Below are 12,337 nucleotides of genomic sequence, written 5' to 3'. Positions count from 1 at the left end.
ATATTCCTTACTCCCTCTTCACAGCTTTCCCAAACTTTCCTTTCTCTTTCTACAATAATCTGCTAACCTCCGTCGATCATTACCTTTCTCTGATGCTCTATCTCTTTTCCACATTTTTTTTCAACCCTACTCTCTCCCGTTAATTCCAGTTCTCCTCCCCACCCACGCTCTCCTGACGATTTTCTTTGTACTCCGTTAATTTCGCCCGTTTGCCCCCTCACCATGCCATAATCTGCTTCCTTGCCACCTTGCCCACCTTTCAAATAAATGGCTCGCCAACTTTAATTGCTCGTTTGGCTCCATTCCATGCTGCTTGCATTTCCCTTTTCTCTTCCACCTCTGCAAAGATTCGCATTTCTCTCTTCCGACATATTTTTCTCTTTTTTATCAGTCTGCTCCAAAGCTGTCATGATTTGCCTTTGCAATTTCTTATCGATCACTCAATTATCTGAGTATTTCATCACCTGGTTTATCTCTCGGTTATTTCAGTTGAGAATTATCAGAACCGGAGTTGGAGTTATATCAGTTCTGGCTCTCAAAATAATGTAATCCAAATTCCTTGTTCTCAAGTGATTTTACTGAAAATTGGACTCAAATTCAGAAGTGAAAGAAACATAAACTACTTTTGAAAATAGTGTATGAAACAAAATTCGGGGATGGAACAGTTTTGGGTTGTGCCTGTTGGTCCTTCTTGAATCATTCCAATGAGTTGTGATTAAATGAATTGTGAAATGAGTTGTGAATGAGTTGTGAAAATGAATTAATAAATAAATAGAAGAATTCCCTTGGAGAGTGAATAGCAGCTCAAACTAAATCACTAGGAGAGCACGTTCATAACAATGTGGTTCATTTGCTAATGACTCCAATGTTCAAGTATCACATTCTCTAAACACCCTTCTTTCCTGAACTATTCAAACATCATCAACCAATCTAAGCAATGAACAATTTAGTACTGTATTGTTTACTCAGATCATGTTTTCGTTTCCATCAATAATCATTACTGATTGTTTCAGTTGGATTGAGTTCCATCAATTTGAGGTTCCAAATTCGCTATCATGGTGGAGACTATTCAGCACTCGTATAGAATGTTGTCAAGGTTTGCTGTTTATCATGAATGGTTAAAACTAGCAAGATCATTTGAGATTGATAGTATAGGAAATATCTGAATTATGGAATCTAATCCAATTACAACTGGAACTGGATTTTTAAAATTATCTCTATTAAAATTATCATAATCATAATCTCTATTATTACTATTACAAAACAAATAACACTACTATAATGAACATGAACATTATTCGACATTTCTCATGTGGGGATTAATATGAAGATTTAACCTTGATTGAATGGTATACCAACAAAGTATATAATGATTATTACTGTATTGTAATTGGAATATTCCATTGCTCAGTAGTCTACATGTATATAAGATACATGGTTGATATCTATCTCTCTTCAAACCCCACTCATGATAGATTAGTGCCTGGTAGAGCAATTACAGCACATAGGGTTCATTAGCTTTACTACACAAGGCTACAACAAATAACTCAAAGGTATTGTATTGCGTTCATGCAACACGATCCACCTCAACTCTCAATCAATAATCCAATCCCCAGTAATTCTGAAGCTCAGAATTAACATGATAATGTTCTTGAATAATCGTAATTATACCTATTTCATTCAACATCATAACTCATTGAATTCTACAGTATTTGTTTTGATCAATATTTGTAGTATTATTTAACTTTATACTGTTTATTAATGATTCCTCTTCCAGAATAAATTCAAATTTTGAATTAATTAAATTCCGAATCAATCTCAAGGTGTAAAACTTAGTGGAGAGCTTCCTCAATGGAGCTTCTGAAAAGAGAATATTATAAAAATATTACACCTTATTGCAGGAGGAAAAAAGTCATATAATTAAACTGTGAAAATCGATCGAAAGCTGCAGCGTCCAGGAATAGAGTTTGCCTGCTCGATGCAATCTGCAGTCTTGGAGCGCTCCGAGAAAAGACTCCGGAAAAACCCGAAGCACTAAAAGTTCGATTTGTTTTGACTTCAAACGACCGCATTAAGAACAAAAACTTTACACCAGCATAAAATCCACAAGTTCTATTTTATTTCTTAAGGAATAAAAAGCGAACTGTGGATGGATTATGTGAAGTTAGTAGACTGGAGCCGTTGCAGAAAATAATATCGAGTTATAAATCTGGTGGAGCCATTCTATTACAGAGGGCAACTTTTCAGATCTTTGAAAGCGGTGCGAAGGATTTATGATGAAGAGGAAAGGGTGGTTACACTCGTGGCTCACAAAGGCTGGCTGAAAAACACGGTTTGGAGTTCGGAGAGTGTGTGGTGGTGGGGGTAGGTAGGAATTGTGCTTTGATAAAAACTTCATTTTTCCAACAAAACTACGAACAGTTCATCACCGACCGGCAAAAATCTATCAGCACTACCTTTCATATGACCTCGGCTGCATTTGCCCCGTTATTATTTTTTCGCTCCGTGCTGTCGAAAAGGCTTTGTTCACTGAGAGGTAGAACTCGCTGGAAAGAAAAAAAAACGATTGACTGCCTGAAAAATGAATTCGCCTGAATTGTTTTGTTACCAAGTCGATATTTGTGAACATCGCAGTCATCAGAACAGAACTCTAGCAGTGGAATCGATTAATCAAATCGATATTGGAGTTCACAGTTGTGTGAGTTCTGTTTTGAGATAAATTTATAGCCGCCCTCATGTTTTTTTCTCAATAATAACTCACAGCCTGATGGATGTTTCTGGTGAATGACCGTTATTGATACATCACCTGCTGGCTTTCCATTCACTTCAAACTGTCATAATTGGTTGAATAGGAAGCATTGATGTAATCTATAAGAAATGCTGACAGTTTTAGCACTAGTACAGCACGATGCTTTCGGGGATGCAAACGAGCTTTTTTCTCTCAGATTTTTTATTGTGCTCTGTTCAAGTCAACACACTGATTCCTCATGGATCGCAATATAGCGAGTTCAAAAAATTCACGAATTCTGCCTGGCATTGATTGCAAAATATTGCAATTTACTTCATCATGCCACACCATCAGCATATCCTTCCACTCGTTCTAGATATTCAAAACATATTACTGTACAAAAATTAGAAATCAGTCAGTTGTTGCTAGATAGATTTCAGGATTCCAATATTAGAAATACTGTATTATTATCCGAATCTCTCCCAACTGCGAATCTCTCCCGGTCGTGTGTTGATGGGAAGGATATTATTTTATATCCTTCTTAGAAAATCGACAACTATTTGTTGAAACACCGCCGATTTATGGAGTTATATCACAATATTATATCATCGTTATTCTAACTGAATTAAGTTCTTCATTCTCATTGATTAATTATTATTTATACTTTGTGAAATTCCTTGAATAATAATATTAGCATTACCGTCATTTAATGTAAATTAGTGTATAAGCCAGTAGATATTGTAACATACATAGCTAAAGAAATCCAATCTAATTTAATCTGTTATATTTCTCAACTCATAACAACTTTATGTACATTTCATTCTCGTGATAGGAATGTTATCTTACTAAATCATTGAATAAAGGAGGGAAATGCCGAGTGAAGTCGGTCATGTAATTATTATCTCTCTGGCAATGCGGTTTCTCTACGAAACCACTATTAACAACTAATACATTAAAACTACTATATCTTGTTGAGTAATGTAATATCTTTGTAAATCACACTCCAATAATTTCATATCATAGTTTTCTGGATTGAACACAGCTAATATTCTATCATGTTCTTGTCTGACCAGATTGAAATTATTTTTGAGTAGGTCAGTTGAAGTTTGTAATTTTATCTTGCTTGTTGTGGTATGAGTAAAAGTTATTCAATGAAATTAAATCTGGTTGACGTTGGTAGCTGTGAGCATTCCATCGTTCACAATGAAACTTGTATTTTCTCGCTTGAAACAAGAACGAGGAGGACAATACAAAAGCGTTTTATCTTCCTTGCAATGGAAAAATTTACAGTTTCAGCATTTGGAGAGCATAATTTATTTCCTAAATTGAATCCTTTCTCCAACACCCACCATCAATAAATTCAACCCATTGCCCATGCTACACAACTCCGTTTCATTTCCCAATCATTATTCATGCAAACTTATTGAAATCTGTTTCAAATAGAAAACCTCCCACAATCCCGAGTGTTAATGCAAGTAGCGTTGCAGTATCGAAATGTGATTTCCACTGGCGATGCAGTAAAATAAAACAGAGCAAGGAAAAGCTGTGCGGTTTAAATCCAAATCTGACGAGTTCCACCCTAAACTTTCAGCATTAATTGAATGGTAAGTAATGATGTTATGAATGAGAAATGCTGATAGTTTAGAGTGAATCTCTCCATAGCGTGTAATGGTTTCAAGTACTCGTGCAATACAAGTTTAGCACCTGTTCGTGGCACAAATGCTATTTTAACTTTTCCAAACTTGGATTCGTTCTCTACTCAATGCTCGTTTGTTTCAACCATTGTGTAACTAATATAAATTGTGTACCAAAATTGAACGGATTGTTCAATTGTACTGTAGTTTGTAGAATATTCTGGTGAACTCTGATGAACTTGGGAAGAGATGGAACATTCAATTTGATGTGAAAGGTGAATGAAGATTAATATGAAACACTAGATACGATATATTCAATGTAATGTGGAAGATGAATACAAACGCAACTAATTAGAACAATTTTGAGATAGCCTACGTTCATGTTTCTATAATTAATGTATGTTATGGTATGGTGAATACGTTTCCTACATTTTGTGAAGTGTAGATCCATGGTACAATATAATGTAATGAGTAAACCTATTAATACCTACAATGATTGTGATAAATATTGATTAATACTTCAGTAATAAAATACAGTTATGATGAATATGAATCGAATTGGTATATTTACAGTAGAGTTCTTCAATACACTAATAAGAAGAGAGTGATTGAGTGCATGTAGTGGTGTAACTCCATTTTGTGATGAATACATCATGAGTTGATAGATACATGTTGTGGTAAATTAGCACTAAGAGTCTGTAATGTACCAAGTGAACAGTGGAACCAGCAAGTACATGAAGTGTAATGAATAGCCTACTACATTTTGTGGTGTAATGAATACATGTTGTGATAAATGCAGATTGAAGTTCTATAATACACTGAGTAGTGAACAGTACACACTGTATTTAACAGTAACATTCATTGAGCTCAAGTAGCTTTCAAGCTAATTACTTCATCACGGTGCGCATTAAAGCACTGCTTTGGATAGATTAGTGCAGAAGCTTTTGGGAGAATTTATTACATGTTCATTGTTTTAGCTCACCGTTCTTCAAATAATCAAAGCAAGCTAAAATTCAATACAATTACTCTGTCATTGGATGAGTTCTGATCGTTGAATTAAAACAACATTAAACTGCTAAAATACGAACAGTTTCTATATTACTCGCGTATTACTTTATCAGGAGCTCGATTGAATTCTAAACTATTAATCTCAACATGAATATTGATAAATGTATAACTGGTAACTTTTGCAGCTCCAACCAAAAAAGCTCAATGATATTTCGGATGCTAATTCTTGTGCATAAATTATCTGAATTTCAAATGGAATGAATTCAAAGGATGATGGAGAACGGAGTACACAAAACTGTTTCATCCTGTTAATAATAATTCATCACTGTTATTTTAAGTGAGATGATTGGTATTCCAACTGTTCATGGAAACAATTTCCATGTTGGAAAATAATTTTCCGTATTCCACAAATTAATTAGTATTCCCTCAAATTCATTCCTAAATAATTCAATGAGCTAATTTCAACTATTCGTGAGAACCCCGTTCTATGGAAAAATACCTGACAGTCCACCTAATATGAAAAATAATATACAATTCCATTTTTTTGTGTTTATGATCTATTTATATAAAAGCGAAATGGCACTCACTCACTGACTGACTGACTGACTGACTCACTCACTCACTCACTCACTCACTCACTCACTCACTCACTCACTCGCATAACTAAAAATCTACCGGACCAAAAACGTTCAAATTTGGTAGGTGTGTTCAGTTGGCCCTTTAGAGGCGCACTAAGAAATCTTTTGGCAATATTTTAACTCTAAGGGTTGTTTTTAAGGGTTTAAAGTTCGCCTTTTAGCATGTATATTCTTCTTCTCCCAATCTCTTAATTATAATTGAAATTTCCATATCATATGTAGAACTATATCATATCATATGACTATAGAACTATAATCTAGATAGAGTACCTACCTATAGAGAACAGTTGTTAACTGGCAACTAAATTAATAATTTTGTCAGGTTGGCATTAAGTTGAGTTGACTTTGTTAGGTTGGCACCTAAGATTTAAATGCATTTATCGCGGAAAAATTAATTGGGCACTGCTACTTCAATCTTGGGAATATTATATTACTAGCCGTCAGGCTCGCTTCGTCGCCATATCCGTTTAGCCAGACGTTTAGTCTGAACCCCTGACTGGATTGTCCTAACATGATAAAAATGCAGGCGAGCGAAGCGAGCCTGCTAATCTCATTCTTGGACGATCCAGTCTGGGGTCCAGGGGGCGGAGCCCCCTGGCTAGACTGATATGGCGAGCGAAGCGAGCCTGACGGCTAGTACTAAAATATTACCAAAAAATCTGGTGTGGCGCACTCACACAACTTTCCTTGCCGTTATGAAAAATTGATCACCTGACGCTAGTGTTCCCGCGCATCTCAAGTTTACTATTCAAAGATTTGAGCCAGCTGGTGACAGGGCAATAACGCTGGAGACACACATGAGGTCTGCTATCTCTTCATAGTGAATGATTTAATAGAATCAACAATAATTTGCAATTGAATAATCACATTTTCCCGAATTTAAAGCTTATTTTCAATTTTAGGTGAAAATGTTACTGAACATTAATTGTAGAGATTTTCATGCTCAATCTACTCCACTTGATTTTTTTCGTTTCAATTGTATCTGAAGCCTGATAATTGGGAATCTATCTGCATTGATGGGGCGAAGCTCCTGAAATTTTTACAGATATGGACTTGTGGCAGTTGATAGAGCTTATCGATGACTATTTTAGGTATGAATTTGATCAAAATCGTTGGAGCCGTTTTCGAGAAAATTGCAAAAAACCCTGTTTTTGACAACATTTTCGCCATTTTAGCCGCCATTTGAATTGCATCAGATCGAAATTGTTCGTGTCGGATACTTATATCGTAAGGACCTTAAGTTCCAAATTTCAAGTCATTCCGTTAATTGGGAGATGAGATATCGTGTACACAGACGCACATACACTCATACACACACACACACACACACACACACACACACACACAACACACACACACACACACATACAGACCAATACCCAAAAACCACTTTTTTGGACTCAGGGGACATTGAAACGTATAGCAATTTAGAAATTGGGGTACCTTAATTTTTTTCGGAAAGCAATACTTTCCTTACCTATGGTAATAGGGCAAGGAAAGTAATAATCTGATACTAATTAATCCACCTGATATAAGAAATATAAATTTCTCACTATGGTTTATGATACTAGTGCTAGTACAGGCATACTGTATACTATATCAGGCAGTATAATCCGGCTTCAAGTGATATCCAGTGGAATAGTCTTTATGATTCATTATTTTTTCATTACTGATGAGTTTTTCTGGCTTTTAATTATGAAGCACGGGTGGAGCTCAAAAGATTCAGGTGTTATCTTCACGCTTGGGATAAAATAAATAATGGTGGTGTGAGAAAATAAAAACCGACGCTTTATAACGCTGGTTATAACAGCGCTGTTTTCCCTTTATCAAAGGGAAGAGCAGATACTGAATCGTATCATTCTGCTTGCATTCACGCAGTTTTGTTTACTGTTATAACGATATCAACCTGTTGGAAGCTGCTCTAATATTGGATCATTGAATACACAGTCAGAGCGAATAAATAGACATGGCTCATGGAAAAGCTGGGTATTCGAATTCATGGTCTACACTCCACAGAGTATTGATTATCGATTCAGATTGCATCCATATTAGATATCCTTTCACTGTGAAAGCCTAATCCATTTCAAAAAATTCTGGAAATATGTGCTCATATTGTAGTCTATCGTGAGGTTATATTTTTCCTTTGAAATGAATTGTTATTGAAAGGTCTGAATGGCCAACGAAATAATATACTGTAAAACGAAAGTCCGGGTGTCTAATAAAATATCGATTTTGAATTTTTATTTTTTATCATATTTCTGAAGAGTACCGTGACGCGTGACCGATGGTCTGAGAACAAATGTGCTGAACAAACGCGTTCAGCCTACTAATAAGCAAATTTGCATTACTTGTATCACTATATAGACAAATGTAAATTTTTGTTCAGTGGTAGGCTAGGCTTCAAGCAGATATTGATCTTATTTGATCTGAGCATCGTTTACGCTACCGTACTCTCTAAAAATATGATCAACAATCAAATTCATAATCGGTTAGGTTATTGTAAATTGAATATTCATTATTGAACGAAAATCCAAATTTAAATGCTGTAAACCACCCCCGAAGACTTCTGCTACTGTAAATAATGACAACAGATAGAAGATGAGAGCTACTACCCAAAAATTATTTACCAGCCCGGAAATCGAACCTGATACCTCCTAATTTCTAGTCAATTAAAATGATATTAGCAAATAGATAAACATTTCTTAGTTTCAGACTTCAGGTAATCATAATAAATCACCATTTTACTTTCATGATATGAGTTAAAGCAGATTTGTCAAATATATATTTTTCCTAATGTTTGTATCAACACAAAAAACTATCTATTTTTAAATGTTTCTAATTGATTTTTGTTGTTTGTTTTGTGCAGCAATATCCAATAGAGCAGACGATCTGCGGCACTCTGCAGAAGGAGAACAACTGGAAATGCTTCATCCTGACCACCCTGATACTCGGCTGTCTGGCGGCTGTCTCCTGGTGTCGATTCACTCACGTCACAAAGGTCAGTGCCAAATCGAACCGATTCAATGATGTCATTAATCGAATACTGATTCTTTACGTCCTAGATTATGGAGTACAAGGATTCATTCATTAATTTCTATTCCTTCGTTCTTTTTCTGTATCTATTCAAATAAATGAACAAATACATTCCAAAAAGCAGATACAATGTTGTTTTTTAATCTCCAATTTGCGTTATCAAAGCCTAGTGTTTCCATACCAGTATGTTTTCAAATAAATAAATATATTATTACTGTATAATAATTATCACAAATATTTAATTAAAGCTATGTAGATATGGGACTATTGCAGAGTGAGGACTTCTGATACTGCAAATATCGACCAAAGAACTAAATAGCAGAAGGAAATTTCATGAATGAAACTGTCCAAAAACTGCCATAAAATCTTCCATTTTAAAAATTCGACTGTGTCACTGTCGATGTTGTCGATAATGTAATAAAACAAAATGTGACCTGTGTGTCACGAAATCATGGTCATGTACCAAATATAACTGTAGAATTTGACGATGTGTGTTTTTATTTCATCTTCCATCTAAAATAAATACTACCAGAATTATGTCAATGGATGGAATAAGTGAACATGGATCAGGCTACATTTTAAAAGGCTACTTGAAAGTTCAATCACAAAGAATTGAGTACCCTCTTCTTTCTCTCATTCCCTTTTGGACACGACTCATTCTGTGTATGTATCAAAATATCTAGTGTCAATTTATAGATTTATTCATATTCTGGGGATATGTGCATGTACTATATTCATATAACGGAAGTGATTAGGCCTCTTTGTCTCGATTATGACTAATCTTCAATTACTTGAAAAAAAATTTGGAATAAATAAAACTTGAAATAAGATGTCATTCAATAGATTGGCATTGTGGAAATATTTATATATTTATAAACATTCAAGAATGGAAATACCAGTGCTTGAACAGCTAAAAACAGTTTTTGATTGAGAAATACGAAATGAATCAAGAAAGAATTGAAGCAATGAAGTACAAGAGATATAGAAACGAAAAGTTTTTTCCATTTTAATTGTGGAAGCTAGTAGTATTTATTTATGGACAATTTTATCTTAAATTTTGGATATCTTCAACATTTTGGACCAATATTATCTTCAATTGTTTAACGTTGAACGTAGTCTTAGAAAAATAGATTAGTTTTCATTTAACATTGTTGTTCTCAATAACACCCACCAAAATTTCTACTCATCTCCAATATTACAATAACAACTGAGATATAACTCAGATTTATCATATCAAATCAGATCCTATTCTGAGTTTCTGTTGAAAGGATAACTGCTTGAGACCAGCTCCAATAAATGACAGTTATGGACATCAATATTGGTTGGATTCGTGGTAGTTGAGATCCCAACTGGAATCCTTCGTCATTTATTTTCCTTCCGTATCATCCCTCACATTAATCACACAAGTTTAGGATCTTACGAGCATAATATCTAGTGAATCAATAGAAGGATCGCATCCAATAACTCCAATCATTTACAAGTCTTAATCGATCGCGAATATTCACACAAATACAGTATCGATCAAATAACTCCAATCATTTACAAGTCTCAATCGATTGCAAATATTCACACAAATAAAGTATCGATCAAATAATCAAATTTTCACACAAAAATTGACTCCTAAAATTTCTTTGCCAATCTACCTACCCTAAGAGTTCATTCCAGATATTTCCAGCCCTACTTATACATTGCAATAGTTCATCCTCAACTCCAACACTCTGCTGAATTAATGATTTCCTGAAGCAGTTTTCAAATTTATTAGACAGATTTACATATTTCTCGATACGAGTTTCTGTTTTCACACAGAGTGATGTCAAATCAGGTGTCATCCGCTGTTCAAATTGGTTCACACGGAATTTGCATATTGCCAGGTAGTGATGGATAAGGGAGAAGTGAAGGGGAACAAGACTAGCTCGTTATGTGTTGAACACAGACGTGGAGGGAAAGCTTTTACATACTGTGAAAAGCGAAACGATGGTTGAGTTGTGTGGTGGAGGGGGTGGGGAGGAAATCTGAAGCCTTTCCCACAATGCAAGTGTTTCGAGGCGAGCGGCGTGATGCATATGCATGAGGAGGATTTGGGACACTTCGTCACTTTGGGGGTAGGGGTGGTGAAGGGGTTAGAGGAGAGCTCAGAGTGAGAGGAAGAGAAAAAGGAGCAAAGAAGGTTGAAAATAAATGGGAAGGATTAGGGATCAGAAAGGAAGAGAACGGTAAAGAGTGAGGGGAAAATTCTGTATATTTTGTCATATAGGGCAACAAATGAAGATGAAACTAAAGAAGAGAGATAGATTATAGAGTAAAAAGAATAAAGTAAAATTGATGTAGTATAATAAGTGAGATTAAATGGGAAGCAAAAGGAGACGTTAAAACAAGAGGGACAAGTGAATTGGTGGAAGAGAAAATGAGGGAATGGGTGGAAGGAGAGGAAGAAAGAGAGGAAGAATGAGAGAGGGTAGGAGGAGATGGAATTGAATTGAATCGCTGCCTTCATTAAAAACCTAGGAGGGCGAAGTTAGGGCGCAGCCGGCCCTCTCTTACATTTAACCCTCCATACAATTCTAAGTTACAACTAAAACATCATAAACAATGAACTAAAGTAAAAGAAAACAATAACTTAGAAAACAAATTAACAAGAAAAAAAATATATATATAAATATAATAATTATATTTAATTTTTTATTATATTATAATTATATATAAATATAATAAAAATAAAGAAAAAGAGAAAACTTGAACTCCTTTCGAATTTAAGTAGCCTACGTAAAGGGGGTTATGCAAAAGGAAGAAGAGAAAAGTGAATACAGTTGAGAATTTTCAGTCCGAATCCATAGATTATTCCGGTAGAAGAAAGGGAAGAAGGGAAAAGAAAGAAAAGAAAAAGGAAGAGAGAAAGAAGGAAGAAAGAGAGGAACCACACATACACACACACACACACACACACACACACACACCACACACACACACACACACCACACATACATACAGACTTGAATTACGGGTTAGGGAGCATTCCAGCCGAGTCCACCACCTCTGATCCACCGCAAGACAGCCGCGCCGAACCGGCGATGTCCCTCAACTAGCTTCAGCTCAGCAGGCAAAGAATTCCATAAACTACAGGCTGTCACGAGGAACGACTTATTGAACATAACAATCCTATGTGTTGGTACAGCCAGCAGATGAGATCCATGCCGCGTTCCTCCACGGCCAAAATCACCCAAGTAACGGTACTCCACTGCCAGATACTTAGGCTTTTTGGTTTTCAATATCTTATGTAGGAAGCACAAAGCATGATG

General features: G+C 35.4%; 1 protein-coding gene across 1 annotated transcript in view; it reads left to right on the top strand.

Annotated features, from left to right (window-relative positions):
* The window catches only part of LOC111049092 (transmembrane protein 151A), a 119,145-nt gene that overhangs the window by 66,611 nt on the left and 40,197 nt on the right, over window positions 1-12,337 (top strand). Inside the window, exon 3 of the mRNA XM_039438050.1 lies at window positions 8,875-9,006. Within this exon, the coding sequence (XP_039293984.1) occupies window positions 8,875-9,006 (132 nt within the window). The remainder of the gene's footprint in view (window positions 1-8,874; window positions 9,007-12,337) is intronic.

This window comes from Nilaparvata lugens, chromosome 11 (genome assembly GCF_014356525.2).
Source record: "Nilaparvata lugens isolate BPH chromosome 11, ASM1435652v1, whole genome shotgun sequence".
Classification (NCBI taxonomy): domain Eukaryota; kingdom Metazoa; phylum Arthropoda; class Insecta; order Hemiptera; family Delphacidae; genus Nilaparvata; species Nilaparvata lugens.
Note: the sequence above shows the minus strand (reverse complement) of the source record. Positions and strands in the feature narration are given on the sequence as shown.